This window comes from Xiphophorus maculatus, chromosome 16 (assembly GCF_002775205.1).
Source record: "Xiphophorus maculatus strain JP 163 A chromosome 16, X_maculatus-5.0-male, whole genome shotgun sequence".
Classification (NCBI taxonomy): domain Eukaryota; kingdom Metazoa; phylum Chordata; class Actinopteri; order Cyprinodontiformes; family Poeciliidae; genus Xiphophorus; species Xiphophorus maculatus.
The window spans coordinates 16,268,993-16,291,166 of record NC_036458.1 but is presented as its reverse complement, the minus strand read 5'-3'; the positions used below and the strand labels follow the sequence as shown (position 1 = coordinate 16,291,166).

At 42.6% G+C, this 22,174-nt stretch overlaps 2 protein-coding genes across 3 annotated transcripts; one reads left to right on the top strand and one right to left on the bottom strand.

Annotated features, from left to right (window-relative positions):
* The first annotated feature begins 873 nt into the window (after positions 1-873).
* Positions 874-17,469, top strand: cramp1 (cramped chromatin regulator homolog 1). 2 transcript variants are annotated; one of them, XM_023348741.1, is made up of 20 exons: positions 874-946; positions 2,747-3,123; positions 5,422-5,621; positions 5,705-5,858; positions 6,321-6,404; positions 7,939-7,987; positions 8,080-8,165; positions 8,388-8,511; positions 9,526-9,607; positions 9,766-10,641; positions 11,654-11,834; positions 11,955-12,121; positions 12,218-12,292; positions 12,395-12,476; positions 12,656-12,766; positions 12,923-13,089; positions 13,847-14,033; positions 14,209-14,376; positions 14,675-14,820; positions 15,651-17,469. In XM_023348741.1, the coding sequence occupies exons 2-20, from the start codon at positions 2,748-2,750 to the stop codon at positions 15,762-15,764; spliced, it is 3,429 nt and encodes a 1,142-aa protein (XP_023204509.1). In that variant the 5' UTR covers positions 874-946; position 2,747; the 3' UTR covers positions 15,765-17,469. The 2 variants fall into 2 exon arrangements, with proteins under 2 accessions (XP_023204509.1, XP_014327255.1); XM_014471769.2 differs by lacking the exon at positions 874-946 and adding an exon at positions 2,219-2,358.
* On the bottom strand, positions 17,218-21,286 carry dhrs7b (dehydrogenase/reductase 7B). Its single transcript, XM_005807000.2, has 7 exons — positions 21,204-21,286; positions 19,939-20,108; positions 19,740-19,858; positions 19,387-19,597; positions 18,902-18,994; positions 18,663-18,815; positions 17,218-18,528 (listed from the first exon to the last, which is right to left on the bottom strand). Exons 2-7 carry the CDS (start codon positions 20,078-20,080, stop codon positions 18,323-18,325), a joined length of 924 nt encoding a protein of 307 aa, XP_005807057.1. The 5' UTR covers positions 20,081-20,108; positions 21,204-21,286; the 3' UTR covers positions 17,218-18,322.
* Between the last annotated feature and the right edge of the window lie 888 nt (positions 21,287-22,174).

Below are 22,174 nucleotides of genomic sequence, written 5' to 3'. Positions count from 1 at the left end.
TTGAAATTGTACTCTGGAATGAATCAGATTTATAGAGGTATTCTTGACATGTTAGTTATTTTGTTTTCTTATCTTTAGACAATATCGCCCAAAAACCAGCATGTTTACTGGGTTGCCTTAAAATACATTCACAAGTGTGCCTCTGTGACATTCAAAAGCAGCAGACTGACCTCTGAGAAACTTATAAAGTCATGACATAATCATCTGGGCTTCAACAAATTGTTCTAAGCCACAGAGATCTTAGGCATGTAAACATGATTAAATAAAAACTTATCTACAAAATAACCGCCTTAGTATTTATTTTTAAATGATATATTCTATAATTCATTCTCACACTGTAACAACAGACCAGACAATAAAACAGTTTTACTTAAAATTCTTTTAAACAGGCTAGAATATGCCACTCACAATATGGTGGCGACGTTTACGTACGATCCGAACCTTTGCGGAGAATCTACTACTCTTCCGTCTGCGTTTTTTTGGGATACGCCGATAAAAAATTCAAACATATCCCCCAGATTCCACCCGTTGAATTTTTGGTGGTCAAAAGTCAATTTGGGAGGAAGTAATTCTGGAAGAAAAAAAAAATCAATTTGCAATTTATTCTATAAAATGTTGGGATACAACACGATTGGAATCAAAAGAGTAAAAACCGCTTTTGATCTTCAAAGTTTCTGATCGGACAATTCACGGGGCATGACAGGAAGAAAAGCACAATTGGTTCTTTTATGAGTCTTCTCTCAACAGCGGTTGGCGGATCTTGCTATCAGTTGGCTTTCAAACCGCCGCCCTCCCAAACAGTGAACCAATCACGGCTTTTGTTTTGAGTTGTAGTAGGCGGGACTCCGCGCCTCCCCGGGAGCTGTCATCGGCACCAGGTTGCAGACGGTTAGCAATGCTAGCCTCCCTCTCGGTCAGGAATACCATTGGGAAGCTTCAACTTCAGGTAATGCTTCGACTCAGCTGCGTGTTATTACAAAACTAACACGGTTGGGATCTATTTTTTAAAACTGTATTTTTTTTAGTTAGGCGGTTTAGCAACATCTTAGTGTGTTTCAACGACTTGGCGTTAACGTTAGCTAACCTAACAGCATTTAGCAGCTATGCTAGGTAGCAACTTATGCATGTTGAGAGTTCTTTCTAAATGTTTTTCGATGCCCATTTAAAGAACAATTCATGCGAACAGCTAATTATTACAGAACCACAATTCTTCTGTGTGTTTATTAGCATTTTATTACAAAAGCAAATCTGTTGAGAGAATATAAGAAGCTCAAAGCTCACTGAATAGTTGCATGTCAGGGATGAAAAATGTTTTTAACTCTGTGGGATAACGTTCGCTTTCTTTGTGTGAGTGTTTTGCTGACATGCGACTACCTTTTAAGAAGGTTTAAAAGTGGTGAAACACGCAATTATTGGCGCGCACCTCGGCCTTTGTTGCAACTGTTATACAATACAGGAAGATATTGTATCATAAGTTCATATAAAAAAATATATATAAACAGTTTTTGACCCTGTGAATGACCAGAGTTGTGTTTTATACCTGACCAACCGTAGAGTGAGCTATAAGGTGGGATACATTGGAGGGTTTGAAATATTTTGTGGCACCTTACAAAGAATGTGCTGCCTCTTCATTTTCAGATTAGGCATGTTTCATTTTTTTTTTTTTTAGATATATATTCATTTGTTTCTATTTATTTTTACTGCAATTTGTACTGCACAGCTTGGGTAATATAGTACAGGATTACAGAAGATTACACAGAATGAGAGAACTGATTTTTCTTATCGTTACACTGTCATCCAAGGGTCAAATGTTTGGACTTAATGTTTAATTCGCGATCACAAAGATTGATTGGCGTCCATTTGAGCAATGTATTACATATAAGTAGGGCAATACTAAGCAGTAAATTTATGCATTAAAGCTGAAATATGTGCAATAAATAATTAGTATTGCTGATATAACTTCTGCAGGCGATTGTAACGTATTGTCAAGTCTGTATGCAGTCATGTTAGTGTAACTATGTATACTTCTCATTTTAAACGGGCGCGGCTGACTGGAGCTTTAGGAAATTGCTCATCCACATCTGAAGATGCATATATTAAATTTGGAAGTTATCTTTTATTTGCATTTGTTATTGCAGGGGGGGGGGAAGCTCGTTGAGTTATGTTGTTGCTGATAGAAAACAGTTGAACTGCGCAGAGTTCAGCTCAGTCGAAGCAGGAGCAAGAAGAGGGCAGGCAGCAGAGGGATCGCTTTCGGCTTTATTATGCTCAATTTGATCGGCGATTGCCAAGCAAAGCGGTCGGACTCATGGTGAAGAGAAGGAAGACGTGTTCCACCTCCGAAGAGCTCGAAAATGGGTAAAAACGGGGTTGAGATGAGCACTTTATTTAGAGGTCGAATGCAGCGAGGGGCTCCTCTCGTCGTCGTTTCTGCAGGGCGCTAAACTGAAAAGCGCTCGCGTTTTGAATTTAGTTTGATTTTCTGCGATATCATTGCATGTTTAAGGCGAAGGATTCTCGGTGAAACACCCGCGCCAGTCGCCAAACAGCTTCCGTTGCTGATTTCGATGTGTTTCAGTTTGGTTAATTTAGAAAATTTGCGTTGTTTTGACGGGACCGAAGAGGGGATTTGAAACAAACAGCGGCGGCCATGTTGAGAGACAGTGACCGTCGTCTTTAGAAGTTAATTTTGCCCGACGCTTCGCTCCTAATTGAACAAATTTCCCTCTGAATGTGTCCCTGGCAGCATGACACTGGGCTCCAGGGAGGGGATCGGTGTCGATAGGAAGCCGAATCCGACCAGAAAGCTCGAAGGCTGCGACGAGGAGGAGAGCGGAGAGCAGGCGAGCGACGAGCGCAGTACAAAGGGAGAGGAGCGAGTGGAAATTCTTAATCCATCAGCCACGGGTCCCAGCTCCGGTCCGGCCCCGGTCCTCCCCGGATCCCCGCCGAACCGGACCGGAGCGGGTTCGAACCAGCAGCCCCAGAGCTCCGCGGAATCCACCCCTCCGTGTCACGACCAGCATCATTTTCTGCGATCGAGCGTCCGACCTCCCAGCAAACGGATACGGAAGGATTCAATCGGATCCACCATCAATGGACACGGCGGGGCAAAATCGAAAGGTACAGCGGCTGATCGGTCCAAATAAAAAAAAAGTGGGCAGAGGCTGGATTAGCAGGCGGTCTGCTCCCACTTTTAGTCGTGTCGCAGTGTGTGTAGTTTGTTTATCTTTGATGTCTAAAGCTGAGCGTGTTTTTGTTGCTTTTTTAACCCCGAGACACTTGCAGGGTTTAACTCTGGCTGCACTTCTGGCAGCTCCAGCTTAAGTTGCAACATCATTCTATTAAAAAGGAGGAGAGACCAGAACTTACATTTCTGTCAGGTTGTTCCCCGACTATTTACAGTCACACTTACCCAGAAACAGACAACAATGGCACCGTTAACACACCTCCATAAAGCTGCAGAAACCATATTGTTTTTTGTTTTTTTTTGCAAGAACATGAAAAGAAAAGTACAGCTAAATAAATCAGACTATTTTATGTCGGTAATTGAAGTTTCATCTTGGAGAAACTCTTATTACATTATGCATGTTTATTTAGTAGAAATACAATTTATCTTAAAAATAGAACATTACATAATCTTTCTTGTGAAGAAATTTTAGCCAACTGAAGAGTGCGTCCGTGTAGGCAGTGCTTGCTCGCCACTGCTTTTTTTTGTTGTTGCATGAATTACTGCATCAAAAGAATTGAGGAAGCCCTGGTCGCTTTAGCAGCGACCTTCAGCTCATCTGCATTGCTGGTTCTGTTGTCTCCCATCTTCCTCCTGGATTTAAATGAGGTGGCTGACTATTCAAGCACATGGTTTCTACCTTGTGTGTTGGTAGAAATGGCAGTGTAAAAAAGCATTATTTTTTTCCAACGATTTTAAAAAAGATGATTACATGTCCGTGGAAACATCCCATCTACTTTTCGATCCACTGATTCAGTCTGTCGCAGCAGTCCATTATTTCAGATTTGATGTTGCCAGTTGTGTTTGTATTTCACGTTTCACACAGGTCAACAAAAAGCAGCAGCAATCAGGTGTGTTTTTATTGTGGATACTTTTATGGCTTTGTGAATGATTTAATCAGTCCGGCCATCACCGTTGCCAGTAACACTGGTGAAATTCGGTGTAGTAATGCTGGGGCTGAACATCATTTTGGACAATATTGCATTTCTTATCATTAATTAACCCACATTTCCTGCACTTGTGTTTTGTTTTTTTTTATCGTCACTGTCCCTGAGTTTTAGTATCTCCTTCACTTAGGACAATAAAAATCAATTCCATCTGGGCAAATTTATTGTTTGGCATGTTGAAATTGAATGCATTATACATAAATTATTGATTGAACACTTTAGCTGATTATTAGAGTCAAAATGGAGTCTTTTTTTTTTAAGGACAGCCAAGTTTCGGCTACTTTCTGTAGCAAACGTAAGGGTTTCTGTTTGGATCGGATTACTAATAGCTATTTATCAGGCTTCCTTCCTCATGCTAATTAAATTCAGATTTTAGCAATTTGATTTGTGCCAATGAGGACGATTTTTGTCACCAGTAAATATGTGCAGGAAAATCCAGCTTCTGTGCATTTGAGATCTTGGCACTGAGCTGCTGCCATATAGGAAATAGTTCAGAAAAAAGGCAGGTTTGTTTTGGCTCTGGTCATATTTTTCTTTTTAAAAGCAACTCTAAAAGTGTTGGCCCTTCAGATTAAATTGAATTAAATGTTTCGAGTGAGAAGAATTGGTTTGCTTTAACAAGTTTGACTGATGGCTTTCCTCCACTTACTGCTGGTTGAGGAAAAAAGCTGCTATTTTCTTACACGTATTTGTTTGACTTTGCAGCCACAATAACTCTTATTGATCTAGTCGTGCACATCTGTTTTTGAAGAGATCTATTCTTAGCCGCTGCCTGCTTGCATTCAAACGCATTCGCTTTAGGAAATGAACCCCCTTTTCTGCTGAAATCTAGTTTGCGTAACGTCACAGTTCTGAAACCTGAACTGAGATAGTGCGTACTTTAATGACACCTGGCGTTGTGCTCGGGTAAAAATTTGGCCAGTGGAGCCCACCATGCGACGCGGTTGCTTTTGGACCAGTTCACCACAGGCCTGGCAGAGGGGATTGATTGCTTTTCCTGCCTGCTTGCCAGAGCTCAACCACAGAGATGTGAAGCTCTGCAGGTTGGACGCTGTAATGACAGTCTGTGGCTTAGTGGGCATTCATTTTAACATCCTCCAAATCACCTTTGTCGTGAAAATAGTTGGTTTTATGCTTTGAAAGTCAGACAGGCGGCTTAACCTAAATATTCTGGTGTTTTTAAGTTGATCTGCACTTTTCTGTCTTAATACCAATTTAGTTTCGCTCTGTTTCTGTGCATCACAGGGGCAGAAAATGGTTCCTCTTCCCACGGGGCAGTGGGACAATCTGTGGCCAGCTCCACAGGAGGCGTTTCCAAGACGCCTAAGGGGGGCCAGGGGTCTGCTGAGAAAGAGGAGCAAGGTGGGAATCAGAAGAGAGCCCGTCGGCAGTGGGAGTCATGGAGCGCGGAGGACAAAAACAGCTTCTTCGAGGGGCTCTATGAGGTGAGAACTTGCACCAAGAGGACTTTGCGAATCCCACATGTGATTTCCACTTTATACTCATCGTCGCTCTTCCTGTCCTGCAGCACGGGAAGGATTTCGAGGCAATCCAGAACAACATTGCGATGAAGTACAAAAAGAGGGGAAAGCCGGCCAACATGGTGAAGAACAAAGAGCAGGTCCGCCATTTTTACTACCGCACCTGGCACAAGATCTCCAAACACATCGACTTTGCCAACGGTGAGATTCCCTTTCATCCACAAACGCTGGATCTGACAGGGAGCCGGTCAAATCTGGAGGATGTTTTGTCATCATATCTGACCTGTTATGGCTGCTGGAGCCATTCAATTGGAGCTGTTTGTCACTTGGACGCAATGTTGTTACATTCAGCAAGAGAACAAGGGCGAGGTCGAGTTTCCTGATTTCTGCTTTGGGGGGTCCTCAATGTTTATGAGTGGGGAACCTGCATTTTATTTTAATGAGACCTTTTACAGCACATAAATTAAACATAAATCCATTTAACATCTTCTGAATGGCATTTATTCTCTTTGGCAAGACTTCCCTTTAAGCACAAGATAAAGAGGTTTAGCAGATAAGGCTGAACTCATGTCCTGTCTGTGTTATGGCTGGGTTATCTTTGCGTAGCATACGCAGTCCCAGTCGCTTCACACATGTGACATGTGTACCCTGTTTTCTTTTCAGTTTACTCCCGTGTTTTGAAAAAATCGTCCCAAGAGCTGTACGGCCTCATCTGCTACGCTGAGCTGCGCAAAAAAGTCGGAGGACGTAAGTGGAAACCGTTCTTTGTCTTACAGCGCCTTGCAAAAGTGTCTGCAACTCTTCTGCTGTTTCACATTGACTTCAGTCAATTTTGATTGATTATGTAATAGACCAACACAAAGCAGCACCTGAGTGTGAGGTGGAAGGAAAAGGAAACAATAACATCTGTATCTACTGCCGGCCCCCGTACTATGATACTCCTGAATAAAATCTGCTGCAAGCTATCGCTTTTAGCAGGCGCCTAATTAATAAATAGATTTTGCCTAAATTAGTCTCATATTCAATCTAGCAGCATGGAAAGAGTGTGGAAGTACTGCAAACCAAGGACAGTACTAATCAGAGAAATAAGAAGTGATTCCTTTAACAGACTAAATGAAAAGCATAACTAAGCAACTTAAAAAAAAACAATTTTAGGTTCATTTTTCAAACAGATCAGGATCTAACAATATTAAAGGGTAGAAAGTTCCAGACTCGGGGGGGGGTGGAGAGGGCAACAGTGGTAAAAATCTCCTTCTAATTTACCCCGGTAGTTTAGACAGCCAACAGGCTAGCGACATAAAGAGCTAACGCTACGTTCACACAGCAGGGCAAGACAGCAGGTCTTGATGCGCAATTCCAATTTTTTGCAAAAAATCAGACTTTTTCTTTTGCATGTTTGTTCATACTACTACTGAATAATGCGACCACAATCAGACTTATGTGTTTACAGATTGTGACTCCAAAACAACTCGCATGCACAAAAAACGAAGGTTACACAGCAGCACACTGTTTACACAAATAAAAGTACAGAAGAAGCTGTCTATGGATCGATTTTATTCAGAGCTGACTGTTTGGTCACAAAATCATAAGAAGATGAAGGAAGCTAATAGAAAGGAACCACAACTGGTTGTGAACGCCTTTTGTGGAGCATTGACTGCAACTTCTGTAGAGAAGTCTGGTTGGATTCGTAGTCAAACTGGTGGGATTGACAAGTGACACTGACTTCTTTCATTATTTAATTTTAGGCATTATTTTATATCCAGGTTTATTGTGTCTGGCTTTTTCTGTCAGTGAGGCAAAAGTTGGGTCAAACTTTTGAAAACAATCGCGTACTTGTCTGATTTAAAACCACATGTGGAAGTATTACCAATAGGATTTTTGGGGGGCGAAAAGATACAAATTGGGTCAATTTTGGGTCGCACATTCCTGCTGTGTAAAACGTTGCCTAAAAGTTCTTAGACAGAAGCTCTTGCTTGTCCATGCACTGCTCTAGAAAACGACGGGGAGCCAGTGTTACTGGAAAAGCAACAGTCACCAATGTGTTTAGGACTTAGTCAGGAAACACGCTCAAGTTTTCTGAACAACCATGGATTATTACATAAAATTATGCTCTACGTTGTGTTGGTCTATCACATAAAATCCCAATAAAATCAGGGGATGTGTTTGTTAGATTCATTAGGCTGGGACACGAGGGACGGGATTAAATCTGTCACGGGGGACTACCACGCCTCTGGGATGATGACATAACTAACTCTCTGGTTTGTTGTTTTGCATTTGACAGTGATGGATGAGAAGAACGTGGCAAAGCTGAATGAACTCATCCAGCAGGGGTAAGGATTCATCAAGACAATTGACAAGTAGTTAAATTAACTTTTACAAAAAAAAACCCCAAAAAACAAAGCAACAATTTCTGTTTATGTAGAGCCACCACCGTGCGCTCCAAGGGGAGAAACCTCCGAATCAAAGCCCCCATGTGTCGAGCACTGAAGAAACTCTGCGATCCAGACGGTGAGCATGCAAACGCCAAACATGCCAAACGTCATCAAAAGGTGGTTTATAAGAATAGTTAGAACAATCACTTCAAAATGAAAAATAAAAGCAGGACTCCCACTACAATTTTTGTCTACATGACACCAGATGGATGAAATACTAGTAATTGTCTGGCCGCAATCATTCTCCATGTGTATAAAAAGTTGTGTTCATTTCTGCCACTCGTTCCTGTTTCTGCAGGGGTGAGCGATGAAGAAGATCAGAAGCCGGTTCGTCTCCCTCTGAAGGTGGCAGTGGAGCTTCAACCTCGCAGTAACCACTCCTGGGCCCGTGTTCAGAGCTTAGCCTACAATCCCCGCCTCAGGTAGGAGGTGTCAAAAAAATACATATTATCCTAAAGTTTATATAAATCAATATGTTACATCTAGAGTCACGTTGCCCCGCTACTATTTAATTCTCATTTCTGTAATTTGATATGAGAGAAAGGTAACATGACTGGTGTCGTTTACTTACACGTTTCTGTTTAAATTTTCCAGCTGCGAAGTTCAGTGATTCATCACCTTTTTTTTTTTTTTCTTTTTTCTTTTGAAAAGGAAGCGGTTTGATTTCCTGTTTGAATATTTCCACCTAGTTTTTCAGATGTTCCCTGTCTGCAGCTGTAGCACGCTTCTGAGGTTACAGTAACACTCGTCTCCATTTAGATATTTGTGTACAGTGATCATAGGCATGTTTGCCCCATTGTTTAATGATTTAATAGAACAATTTTTCTACAATTATTCCAACCCATTCAATAAATTTCAATATGATTGAAAAACATATTTATTTTTGGAACTTTGTGGTTCACGTAAGACACATTATATAGATTAGTTGCACACAGATGGATATTTTCTTTTATTTCTGTTAATTGTGATGTGATATTCCAATTTTAAATGTCATGTTTTCATTAAATATGTCAATTAATATTCCACTTACTACTAATCAAAGGCGACTCTAAACAGGTGGGTTTTTAGCCTTGATTTAAAGAACCTCAGTGTTTCAGGATCTTTGCAAGTTTATCCAGATTTGTGGGTCGTAGAAACTGAATGCCGCTTCCTCATGTTTGGTGAAATTATTAATAACTTATTATTATTAAAAATAATAATAGTTATTATTATTAAATGTAAATACAATTGATAGACACCCTTGTTTTATTTCCGAGCAAAAAGAAACTTGTTGGTTGAATGCAAATAATTTGAAACGTAAATCTGCCAGAGGTCTGAATGACTTTGGGGTCGACTGTGTCATCTGTGTAAAAATCTATTATGTAAAAGAGGCTTTCTTTATTGCATCAACTGGAAAACCAGCAGCTAAATGTTTTGTTTTGTCTTTTCCAACACAGGATGGTGGTGGAACTCCACAGGAAAGTCTCCTGCCTCATCGAGTATCTCAAACAGAAGTGGGCGTACCAAGACCAGCGAATTGTATCCTAGAAAATACTGTCACTGTTTGCACTCCATTTTGGAGGCTGGTCATGAAAAGCCTGCTTCCACCATGGCGGCTTTGCCTCAACGCGCTAAAGATCCCAGAGTTGGTTTTTAATCTGTGGTGCCGTTTGTTGTCCTTAACGCCGATTCTCCAGCTGAAGAGTCTCATGGAGAGGGAGGCTCTGGAGGGCAGCAGCAGCAGCCTGGACTCCCCCAGCAAAGCTCATCAGCAGGAGCTCACTCTGTTCCCCGCCGAGAGCAGCACCCTGACCATGCTGCCTGGCGTGGCTCGGGTGGTCCACTCCAAGGCCTCTTGCACCGTCCATTGGTTAGAGAGCGGCAAGAGCCGACCCAATGCCAAGGAGCTGCCAGCGGTCCAGATCCTGGGCATCCAAAGTGCTCCGCCTCTGCGGGGTGGCAGCAAATCGGGACGGGGAGGTTCTACTGCTGTCGCTGTCAACTCTTCAGCGGCCATCCAAGCTGATGGCCGCCGGACTGAGCCCCCCAACCCTGAACCATCTCCGGATGGTTCCGGAAAGGTAGAGGAGAAGAAACCTCTGCCTGTTTCCTGTCAGCAGACAGAAGAGGCCAATGGGACGGGTTCTACAGAGACTGGCCTGGAGGTCAACGGCGGTGCAGAAACCCAATCAGAGCAGTGCAAAGAGGAGCAGCAGTCGGGCGGCTCTTCTTCAGATTTAACCCAGGCTCCGTCAGCGAAACCCGCGGTGACCAGCTTAGAGGAGAACGCGTCGCAGGGCGCCGCACCGCCGGCTAAAGAACGCAGCGTGGAACAGATCAGAGAGGAGGGCTGGAGCGCCCGCGACGCCGAGAACGTCACCCTGGCCGAGCTCTATCTGATGTTCGGGAAGCCGGGGAAGCTGCAGCTGGAGTACGAGTGGCAGCCGGCCGCAGTTCCTGCCAGCAACCAGGAGAACGGGCAAGCTCCAGAGACGCCCAAACCCAACAGGACACACAGGGTTCTACGCTGCCTGCTGAAGCTGGTTTCCACCGAGATCAACCCTAAACCTCTGGTAAGGACCCAAACATGCAACAACCTTTATACATTATAGTTCCTGTTTGTATTTAAGGTTAAAGATAATCAGATGTTTTCTAGATAGAAGTGTGTGTGGCCTTACTAACAGCAAAGAGTTGAGGTGCTGGAGATGCAGGGATAAAAGGCTGGATGTAAAATGACTTAAAGGAGGAAATTGGATCAATATTAAAAACAAAGTTTAGGGTAACAGTACTGAGCACAACTATGGCGATCTCAATCTTAATTAATTTGATTTCTTTCATTTCATCACAAAGTATTTATTCATGCTTCAGGATTTCAAGACCACCAACACAAGAGTTAGTGCTATTATGGAGCACTAACTCTTAAAACTCTTAAAATTTTAAAGGTTTAACACAAACCAGAAAAGTTTATGTTGTTAATGATCTTATACCTTGTCCACACGCAGCCAGGTCTTTAAAAACACTAATATCTTCACCGCATTGTTTAAAAAATATATTGTACACACAGGATTGGTTTCAGAAGTTTTCATCCACATGAATCTGCACAAATCTGCCCCTGACCGTTTTTTTAACCATGCCAAACCTATAGGGGGCAGTGTAGCGCAAAGCTAAAGAATGTCAGCCAATCAGATTGCTTCAAAGCACCACTACTTCCTGTTAGGAATTAAACATACGTTTGTATGGAAAGATATATACTGTATGTTGAACTACTTTTGAATAGAGTATTAGAATGTAAAGTTAATAAAACACAAGTAAGTATGTGGATATATTGACACATTGTTTGTCGCAGGCACCCTAAACTTTCCCATGTACACGCAAATACAAATATAGAGTTTTCTCAAATCTCCACTTCAGTCAAAGTTTTTATAAATAATCGTTTTTAGTGATATTAAACCGAGTTTTCATGTGGATGAAAGGCCAACGTGAATAAAAATGCCTTAGTTTTCCCAGATATCTGGCTACGCGTGTGGAGTAGAACACCTAAATTGGTAATAACATTTAGTATTGATTTGCATTTTTGATCCGCAGGCTCCAGAGGTGTGCTCCACCGCCACGTCTCCTCTTAAGGCTGGTCCGGATGAGCAGAACCAGACGCTAACGCCTCCAGGGAAGAGTCCGGTCGCAGGCGTCCGCAGCCCCAGCTTCGGCCGGCAGCAGGCGTCCGTCCGGGGCGCCAGGACCCACCCGCCAAACGCAGCTGCTGCCTCTGGTATTTCTGACTTTTGTGGCACCGATATGCCAACTATGTCTGGAGCCGACTAAGAACTTAACAGTTGTCGGAGACAGGAAGCACACTTACTCACAATGTTTTGTTCCCTCACCTCCCCAGGTGGGCGGAACCTGCCTCGGTCTCTGCTGGGATCGCCTGGCGACGGCGAGGGCAGTGTGTTCGCCGTTCCCACCACGCTGCCCCCCAACAGCTCGCGGCACAGCCGGATGTTCTCCCCCAACAAGGAGGCCCAGCTAGCCTTCAGGCAGCAGCTGGACTCCATCAGCGTAAGAGCGAGCAACGCATCACTTCGACATCCCGTTATATGATGTCTTCATTCGTTCTCTACGCCCAATACCGACCCGGGTGCTCTTTTCTTCCAGATGCAGTCAGATCTTTTTCTTTCCAGACAGAGAAAACCTCGGAATAGACAGTTTCGGAAACCTCTCGTAGTTCAGGTATTGATGAAAAGACCAGCTCAACATTCTGCGTAGATCAGTAAAAATGAGCCTGATTGGTCACTTAAAATCTTAATTTTGTGCATTTTTTGTGGTTCACAGCGAACCCTTCTGCCCAGGACGACAGGAGACACTCCTCAGCACGTCTGCTCCTTCTCCATTCTCTCCAACTCCTCCGCCACGGGTACTTCAGACACGTTTTTCCTCATAGTGATCTATGTTTGTAATTATATTTCCAGTTCTTGGACGTTGATGGGTAAAACTGCATATTTTTTACGTCGCAGTTAAATAAATGGCTCGATTTCCTCTTTTACAACAACAACTTTAAGTGCCTGCTCGGTCACTTCCTGTTTCCTCCCCCAGGAACCGGATCCTTCCGGCCAATCAACACTCGCCTGGCTCCGTCCTCCCGCCCTCCCGTGACCAAAACTTCACCTTCTGCATCCACCTCAGCAGCACCCAGCCAGCTCTCCAGTACGAATTTTCATTCAACAATTTATTTCACAGCATGACTTCCTTATCCCCACCCCCCATTTTGGGGTTGTATTGCTGAGTCTTGACACTACTTTCAGTTCCCACTCATATCCTCATGCTAATGCTGAAATGTGGTGCACTCTGTATTCCTGATAGACGCTCTCTCGGGTGCCATCGACCTGGCAGCGAAGTCCGCAGGCATCATCCCGGGCAGCCCCTGCCGGGACTTGGATTCTCTGGCTGTCAACGCTGCCGTCCTCGCAGCAACGCCCATTGTTGATGCTGCACCAGACACTCAGCTCCTCCAGCAAAATGTCCCAGTGGTACGTAGCGAGCACCATCCAGTTGATCTCATTAAAGAACTGATGCAATAAATGTGCAGACAGGTGCAAAGGTGTTTATAGGTTAATGTCAAGTCATGATAAATACTCTTCAGGGTTAAAATTATGGAACTGAAGAATTTTGCACAAATGAAGAATCTTTAATACTTTCAATCTCTGCTCGTTGTTTGCTTGATAAATATCCTAATATAATATTTCTTTTGCAGCGATTAGAGCACTTTTTATGTTTGTTTTTATGTAGAAGATTGTCTCTCTTCCCTTATATCCTATCTCACTTCCTTCTTTCCTAGATCCTGGCGTTCTTTCATTTCTCCCTTCTCTTTGTGCCCTACGTCCTGACCTTTGTTTATTGTTTATTTACTGTTTCATACAAGTTCTGGATTTAAATGAGACCCTCTGTAGAAATGTCTTAACTTTTAATTAATTGTGAATTTGAGTATTTTTTGCTCATCCTACATATATGTGGTTAGGATAATACGTCCATCCCTCAGTCCGTCCAACCTGAAGACTAGAAATTGCGTCAGTAGCAGTTTCTTTTTGTATTTTAAAAATAATAAATTATAAATTCACTTTGGAGTCTTTTTACATGAAAAATGTGTCACAGTCTTGACTGGGGGTTTGAAACACTCACTCATACAGTTCAGCTGTTGAGACCCGCCATAGAAACTCCTGCTCCACGATGTTTCATCTGGTGTGTTTTTATCACATGACTGAAGGATGACGCTCATCGTTTCCACAGAATGGTCTGCCGCCTCCGTCTCCTGGCGGGGCAGGCAGCGGGGACTCCCTCCTCTCCCCACCCAGCGTCGCCTCGCTCCTCGACATCTCTCTGCCCGGCCCCCCTGAAGAGGCCCTCACCCCCGGCGAGCCCCAAACACACATCAGCGACTCCATAATCGAGCTCGCCATTAACTCAACAAACTACGGTGGGTGTCGTTCAGACTCCCACATGCCGACTCTTTAAAAATAATTTACAGCAGAAGAGAGAACCATCAGAGTTCTGTGATAAAATCTGAGGAATCTTTCCTGCTGTTGGTTTTCCCCCCTTTTATTTGGCTTGGTATTGATGTGGTAATAAAAACATATCGTGTATTCTTGCAGGTGAAGAGGCTGCTCTCTCTCCAGCCAAGCTGGGTAACGGTGACCCCTCCAAGCTGTTGGCCTCGTCTCCCTCAGTCAGCCCGTCCAGGGGCTGGATCCCGTCGCCCAGCCACGACCCCCAGTGGTACCCCAGCGACTCTTCAGACTCCACGCTGGGCTGCCTCCTATGTAAGCCTGTCTGCTCATAGTTTATAGTTCATATATAAATTATTCCTTTTTAAAAAGCCTTTTGTGTTTCCACAAGGTTAGAAACGTGTCAGTTAAATCTAACATGCTGTAAAATCAGAACAACAATTTTAATTTAATTTTAAAAAAGCTCTTTGCTTTCAGGTATTTATGCTTCAACATATGACAGAATCTCAGCTGCGATGGCCAAAGATGAAAAGAAAAACATTTTTGTTCCTCATATTTGCTGCTCTGAATATTCACTAGCCCCCCTGCTTTACTTTTCTTTTTTCTCTTCCAGCCAGCATGGTTTCCCCTGATAAGAGCAGGCGGACCACCCTCACCCCCTCTGGCCCCTCAAGCGGCACCGCTTTGCTCGGTCCTAGTCTCCTGGACTGCAACTCCCATGACTCCTTTCAGTCCCGTGGCCTTCCAGACGTGGCAGAGGTAAAAAAAAAAAATTTAAATAAAAATCTTCCTCATCTCATTTTAACTGAGGATGAGGAATTGTCCCCAAGCCGTCTCCTCACATCTCGGTGTGAACAAAGGTGGTGACAACCAGCAGAAGGAGTATTGTAAACTGTTGGTGAATGTGACTCATCACTTATGATTTAACCAGTGCTTTAGGCACTTTTTACCATCTAAATATTAATCTAAAAAAAAAAAAATCAGTGGATTTACCCCTACGCTCTATTGATGCTAAGGCAAGCAGAACGGGGTGAGCTTTAAACATTTTGATGTTAAAAGTATGTCTTTAGATGGAGACGCACCTTTGCTACAGTTGATCAAATGTAAAGTAATGCCCGGGGCGTGCTGTGGTGGCGCAGGGGGTTAGCACGCCCCACGTTTGGAGGCCTTAGTCCTCGACGCGGACGTCGCAGGTTCGACTCCCGGTCCCGACGACCTTTACCGCATGTCTTCCCCCCTCTCCTCACCCTCCTTCCTGTCTGCCTACTGTACAAAAAATACGAGCCACTAGCGCCGCTCTTCGAAAAAAAAAAAAAAAGAAAAAGTAAAGTAATGCCATGTCATTGCATTTTAGGCAATAAATGTCTATTTTCTTATTTAAAAAGGAATTGAATTGTTTATTTGTACTTTTTATGTATTTCTAGGATTGTGGCTAGATGAAAAATCTGCAGAATGTGCCTATTTTTTAATCTAATTGTCAGAATAATCGATTGCTAATGTAATCGTAATTTGTGGAAGTGGAACTCAAAATGATTTTCCAGGACTTTTTTTCTTTCTTTTTTTTTTTTTTTTTATGGTTGTGATTGCAGATGGACACTCAGCTTGCCTGCATGATGAGCGAGAGCAGCGTGGACTACATCGCTCGCTTCAATGACCTGGCTCAGGAGCTGGCCGTCACCGAGCCCTCCATCCCTCCTCCGTGATGAACAGAGCCATCTGGAGGACGCACGACTGTCCCTCCGCCTCGGATTGCCGTGGAGACAGCCTGAAAGCCCCCTCAAAGCCATCCCTGCCCTGGAGTATAAGTGCAATAATAACAGAGAAACCTGAACTCTGGTTTCCTCTGAACTGTTCTTTAAGGTAAGAGGAAAGAAAAAAGGAAAGAAAGAAAAACACACCCTTTAAAATCATATACACTTTAGATGAATCACCGTGTTTACAAAACACAGCCTCATCTTCTAGAAGAATACTATGCCATATCCGAACAAAACTATTTCCACCAGTCTCTCTCACCCGCCTCCGTATGTCTCGTGTGTTTTTCTACTCTTACATCGACCCCCGAAAATGTGGAAATCCATCAAAATGTGCAGGAGCCCAACCTGAAGTGTGGTTTATTTCTTTCTTTCTAACATCTAGCAGTGAGTCATAGGTTGAACACGATGAGGTACTCGCTCTAATTAAGTTGTAGACGTGTAGCACAAACCAGCAACGGCGTCCATCGTTGTGCTCTGCATTTTGCACGTTCTTCATATCAGTTCAAGTTTTCTCGCTCTGTTTGAACCTGGCTTCATTTCTTACAGTCGCTCACCGAATGGCAGCTTGTTAATTAGGTGATATTTTTGTAGCTTGCCGGCTTGGAATCAGATGAGATGAGCTACTTTGTCAGTATTTTGCAGATCACAACAAAAAAACCCTAAATGTTCAAATAGCAGTGTCAGTTGTCAGATGGTTTGCTGTTGGAATGAAGCTGAAAAGACAAATTTCAGCTTTTTATTTTATTTTTTTACATTTCATTAGCTGGCGCTTTATTTTATACGAATTGTGCAGGTTTTGTATGCTTTTTCCGATATGGACGCACCTGGACTATTGAGATTATCTACTTCTGTGGTGCTTTTCCCCCCCCATCAGCCATGTTTCTGGTTAGTTTACACTTAGCTGAAAAAGCGTAAAAGCAAACAGTCAGAAGAATGTAACTGGATCAAACACTAAAGCCATAGTAGATTCTTAACTTAATTTAAGGTTTCCCCCCCTTTTTTCCCTGAAGGTTAATTCCCCTTTGACTGTTACTAAATTATACTAAAACACTATAGCTAAAATCAACAAGATTGACTTCTGAACTTGCTTGTATTTTGACATCATGTCACTCTAATTAAGATAACAGGTTCCTCTTTATCCATGCAGTGTTTTATAACATGCATCTTGCTGTGAGCCCACAGTTGGTGCATTCAGGGTTCATATTTGCGGACATCTTCTGCGTGGCATCATACGTTAAGAGTACAAACTGCAGGACAGCTTTTTTTTTCACTCCACAAAAGTAATTTGAAGACGTTTCTTTTAGCGCCTCAGTGGCTTTGACTTCACATTGTGGAAGCTCTGCGATGTGGAGGACATCAAAAATTAGCTTCATTTTGTGACACTCTATATATGTATAAGGAATAAATGGCAGGTTTTGTATTTTAATCTGGAACGTTTTGTCTTTTTCTGTTGAAGGATTTGTACAAATGTTATTTCCAATATTCTCTGCGCCTGTGTAACATAATGAAAAAAATGATATTTGGACTATTTATTAACATTTCTTAAAGTGTTTTTCTCTGTTTAACTTAATATTAAGGTGTCATCTTAAAAGGATAAACCTGTTTTAAGTTTTGTAAGAGCTGTTTTTATTCAGTGTATAAAGATAGATGCAACATCTGCTTGTCGTTTCTTGTGCTAATTGTCCCAGTCGTGGGATGTTGATGGCAGTTTCAAGTTTTTCGACTTTTTCACTGATCCATAGATCTGCCGTAAATACTAAAACACCTTTGATTTAGGTGAACTTTAAGTTGTAAAAACGTTCATTTACCTACAAGCCTTTCTCACCACACCAATTCAAATTTGCAGTAATGAATAGTTGTATGACTAGCATGCTTTCCCCATAGATCTGTGCGCCCACACCTCCAAATTGTATGCACATTGGAAGATAACAGTAAGTCAACAGAAATGTACTGAATGCAGGAGGCTGAAAAATGCATTATTGTGGTTAAACAGGAAATGGAGATAAACAGTGTTTCCCTTAAGGAGAAAATGTCTGAAAAGCACAGTATGACTTTTGTTTAAAACGAATCCCTGAAAGCTAAGCTGATGGGGTCAGAACCAAAACATGGAGGATTTTTATCCATTGTGATCAGATTATTTAGTCATTTAACAAAACTGCAAGCAGTTGATATCACATCACCTGTTTCATTTGGTCTCTAATACTTCTGTTTATGATAAATAATGATGTGGCATTTACAAATGACATTGAAACAGATTTCTGGTCATACTTGGACGTCATTTCTATCAGGAAGCAGCCGGCCTCACCTGATTAGTTCCAGAACATTTTAGCCGTAATCCCACAATATGCAAAAAACACGCTGGTTTCTGCGAGACCCGGAACCGGGTCCAGCAGTGTGAAGAATTACCAAAGAGCTCACTCTGTCCACTTTAAATCCGTTTGACCTCGAGCGTCCAGAGTCCCAGTTTGGCCCGACTCACTCGTACGTAATCCCTTTTAGCTGCCGCATCACTCGTCTTTGCGTTTCTGCTCTTTGCGAGCCCGCGACCCCATGAGTTTGAAGAAGAGCGTGGGCCACAGTGTACGGAGATAGATGGCCACGGTGGGCAGGGGTCCGGCCAAAACCACGTCTTTGCTCTTCAGACGGACGGCCTTCAGAACCGCGTGTGCCACATCTCTGGGGTCCCAACCCGACGCCGTGGTTTTATCCACAACTGGATGAGTTGTAAAGCATGTTGATACAGAAAAACAGTTCAGATACTTTCATTAAGTCATTTGACAGCTGCTCTATATTTTTAAATCTATTCCTCCGGTCAATAAGGTGGTGGTTGCTCTTTGAATGCCTCACCTCCATACATGGATCCATCTCCAGTTACAGCGTTGACCGACAGGTTGGTTCTGATGTACCCGGGGCTGATCACCGTTACTGGGATACCCAGGTGTCCCATCTCTGCCCGCAGGCAGTCAAAGTAGGCCTGAGTGGCATGCTTAGATGCTGCATCTGGTCATATAATTTAAGAAAAAGACAGATATTGGTGATTTATTTACATAACAGTGTCCAGAAGGAGGAAAACTAAAAATGCTTACAAGCAGATCTGTAAGGAATGCCTATCTTTCCCTGGACGCTGCTGATGACAACGATGTGGCCGCTGCGCCTCTGAACCATGGAGGGCAGGAGAGCTGCAAAGACAACAATAGTGCTTCATGTGGATACAGTTTTCTTCAGCTTCTTACTCTTAAGGAGTTTGCTTTCAAACTGGGTTTAGGTTCTACAAAGTATTGACTGAGCAAAGGATAAATATGAATACAAGTAACACATTTCCAATTTTTTGTTCTACAGGAATATTTTTTTTAAAAATCACAAATTGCTCTTCCATTTCACAATTACATCTTACTTTGTGTTCATCTAGCAAATAAACATCCCCAAAATAATTAGTGTATTAAAAGTTAGTGGTATGAATCCTTTTGCAGAAAAAAATTGATCTAATTGCTTCCGTATTCAGTCTGATATCAAAATGCAAGCTGTAAAAATTAAATGGATTTTAGGTGATCCACTCAAACTCGTTACCAACCTTGAGTGAGAGAAATGGGACCAAAGTAATTGGTTTCCATAACATCTCTTTGAACAGACATGTGGGTGTCCAGTATGTTGCCACGGTAACTGATTCCTGCATTATTAATGAGGACGTCTACATGTCCGTAGCATTTTAGGATCTCCTCGGCAGCTTTTCCCACAGAGTCTGCTTTGGCCAGGTCGAAGACAACAGTGCTGGGAGCGAAAGTCTGCCAACATGAACAAAACGAAGATGGTAAATCAAACTGTTCCCCTATATTTTAGAGAATTTTGCCCTCTCTCACTAAAACGACAGTACAAACTTTAAAAATAATTATACCAGTTTGCCTTTTTATGTGGACGTCTGCCTACCTGGCGCTGACCGTCTGCTGAGTTTCCCCTAAGCTCCTGCACCACCTCTTGCAGGCGAGCTGCGTCTCTTCCACACAGCACAAGCCGAGCGCCTGCAGTGTGGAAGACTCGTGCACACTCTACACCATAACAAAAAAGTTAGCTATTGTTAGGAGACTTTGTCCTGATCACGTAAAGTAAAAATGAATGAAAGGCTGACCTCTTCCAAGCCCAGAACTGGCTCCTGTGATGACCACGACCGCACCCTGGACGGATGCTCCCCGTCTGAGGCGGAGAAGTAGCTGGAGCAGCAGCAACACTCCCACACTTGCTATAACCAGAGGAAGCACTGCTCCTCCCATGGTGCACTTTGTCTGACGATAACCCTTCCTGTTGGTAAATTAATGCATTTAATCTATTTGAACTGAAAGTGCAGTCACCAGCAAAGAAATGCTTCAAAGTCCTAAAGTGCTGTACAGAAGTCGATAAATTTCTAATAAGACATGCATACATAATTTCACTGGTTAAAAAGAACTTCAACCCAATCCTCTACAATATAATCTGAGTACCTTATTGGGCATAAACATAAAGTTGCTATTCAGGGGAAAAACTCTGCCCTGAAGCATTACTCCATCCATCTTTAGGAGATGCTCTGCCTCCAGCTGGGCATTTTTAGGCATCCAGAAACATTCTTTTCTGTGATGCAAAGCAGTAATTACAACACTCACACCCTTGGAAGTAACCATGTTTGTGGGAGAAGAATGATTTCAACCACCACCCGCTTTTTAAGGAAACCATTTTCTGCTTCTAATTCAATCAGGGTAAAAAAACAAAAAACAAGAAGATATATGCTGCTCTGTCCTCATTAACATCCCCCGCCCCCTCTGAGCCATTTAAAGGACAATTAAAAATGATGCAAAGTACTGTATTGTTCAGTACAAAGCTAAAACAAAGTGAAGATGAGGGTCACTTTGCAACTCGAGGCAAATTGCCTCAAGAAAAACTGAAGCAGTAAAGTTTATGCAAAATAAGATTTCTGACTTAGCGCCTCGGGAGGTTGATTTGACTAATAATAATAATGATAAACACAACTTAATGTATAGTACTTCACATTTGAGACACAGTTTTGCAAGATATAAACAGATGGACATGACTAAGAAAGCAATTTCAAAACATGAATCAGAAAATGTCTTCCCTCTAAAAGGTGTCTGACTCATCACTGGAAAAGGAAGAGCAAAAGACCTTTAGTCTATCAAAGGCAGCAGTGGTGATCATGTTTTTATTGTTAATTATGTTAACCTGCTGAAATGTATAGCAGGCTTTTCATTACATGGTGACAGTGGCGTGTGCTATGTAATGAACCCACACATGTCAATTTATCTCTACAGAGTAAAACAGTAACGCTAACTTTAGCTATAATCAATGCTGCAAATAAGCTTGACAACAGTTGATAGCTTGTCAGGTTAGACTTAGTCAGAAACTCACCTGGATTGATTTCGAGGGCTACAGAGCGCGAGGTGTGTGCGAGTAAAACAGATCACTTCCTGTTTGGTTGAAAACAATCCGCATGTTTCTCCACGGGCTTGATCGGTCTGCGCACAGCTGCCGCGCAGGATTGTGGGAAGCGTAGTTTCACGTCACTGACATTTATGAAGAATGTATTCGATACAAGGGAGCTTTTGTTGTTGTTGTAGTTTAAAACAAATCGTTTGTTTATCTTATTCGTCTGTTGGTGGATTAGCTGCCCACAAAGACTAATTAATGTTTTGCATGGTTGGAACAGGCTGTGCTCACCTGTAATATCAGATCAACTGTCTCTCCATAAATGGTTGATGGACTGCAACATTTTCCTGTAGATAGTTTTGGTTGCAAGACGTCTAAGAAATAATTAACCCGCCATTCCTCCCCTAATTTTCAAAGGTTGTTTCCCAGAATGCATAGAGGCATTGCTGCGGTGATGGGTGCGCATAACAAAATTCTAATGTTTTTACATTTTAAACCTAGGAGGAAATTTAATTGCTCTCAATCTTCCATCAGCTGATGTATTTAACAGCAAAGGTTGATGTGAGGACTAATGTGTTGAATCCCCAAACCTGAATATGTCAGGTGTAGCCAATGGCGCAAAAAGCGGCGCATAGGGGCGCTGCACTAGAGGGGGCGCAAAAACGATGTGGGGAATTTTTTTTATATAGTCAGCATTTTATGTACTTAACAGCTGTTTGTGTATGAAATGATCAATAACAGAGGAACAGCACTGATTAGGCTCTCCCCTCCCATACAGGTAGCTGGGCATTTGATGACGCGCTGAGGCGGTTCTTATTTTTTAAATGTGAATTGTAGTAATGCCTCGACAACAGGGAGCTAAAGATGGGGCGGCACAAAAAAAACTATGGGACACAAAACAGAAAACGGAAGAGGGTGAAAGATAAAGATGTTGGAGAGACGAAGAAAAGCTT

What these genes read in the sequence shown, in the direction of transcription:
- cramp1 (XM_014471769.2), top strand. Translation starts at nt 2,309, where the DNA reads ATGGTGAAGAGAAGGAAGACGTGTTCCACCTCCGAAGAGCTCGAAAAT. An exon ending in GCGCAAAAAAGTCGGAGGAC is followed by an intron (nt 6,405 to 7,938) that starts GTAAGTGGAAAC and finishes TGCATTTGACAG; the next exon opens with TGATGGATGAGAAGAACGTG. An exon ending in CGTACCAAGACCAGCGAATT is followed by an intron (nt 9,608 to 9,765) that starts GTATCCTAGAAA and finishes CCGATTCTCCAG; the next exon opens with CTGAAGAGTCTCATGGAGAG.
- dhrs7b (XM_005807000.2), bottom strand. Translation starts at nt 20,080, where the DNA reads ATGGGAGGAGCAGTGCTTCCTCTGGTTATAGCAAGTGTGGGAGTGTTG. An exon ending in CATTCCTTACAGATCTGCTT is followed by an intron (nt 18,816 to 18,901) that starts GTAAGCATTTTT and finishes TTATATGACCAG; the next exon opens with ATGCAGCATCTAAGCATGCC. An exon ending in AGATGGATCCATGTATGGAG is followed by an intron (nt 18,529 to 18,662) that starts GTGAGGCATTCA and finishes CAACTCATCCAG; the next exon opens with TTGTGGATAAAACCACGGCG.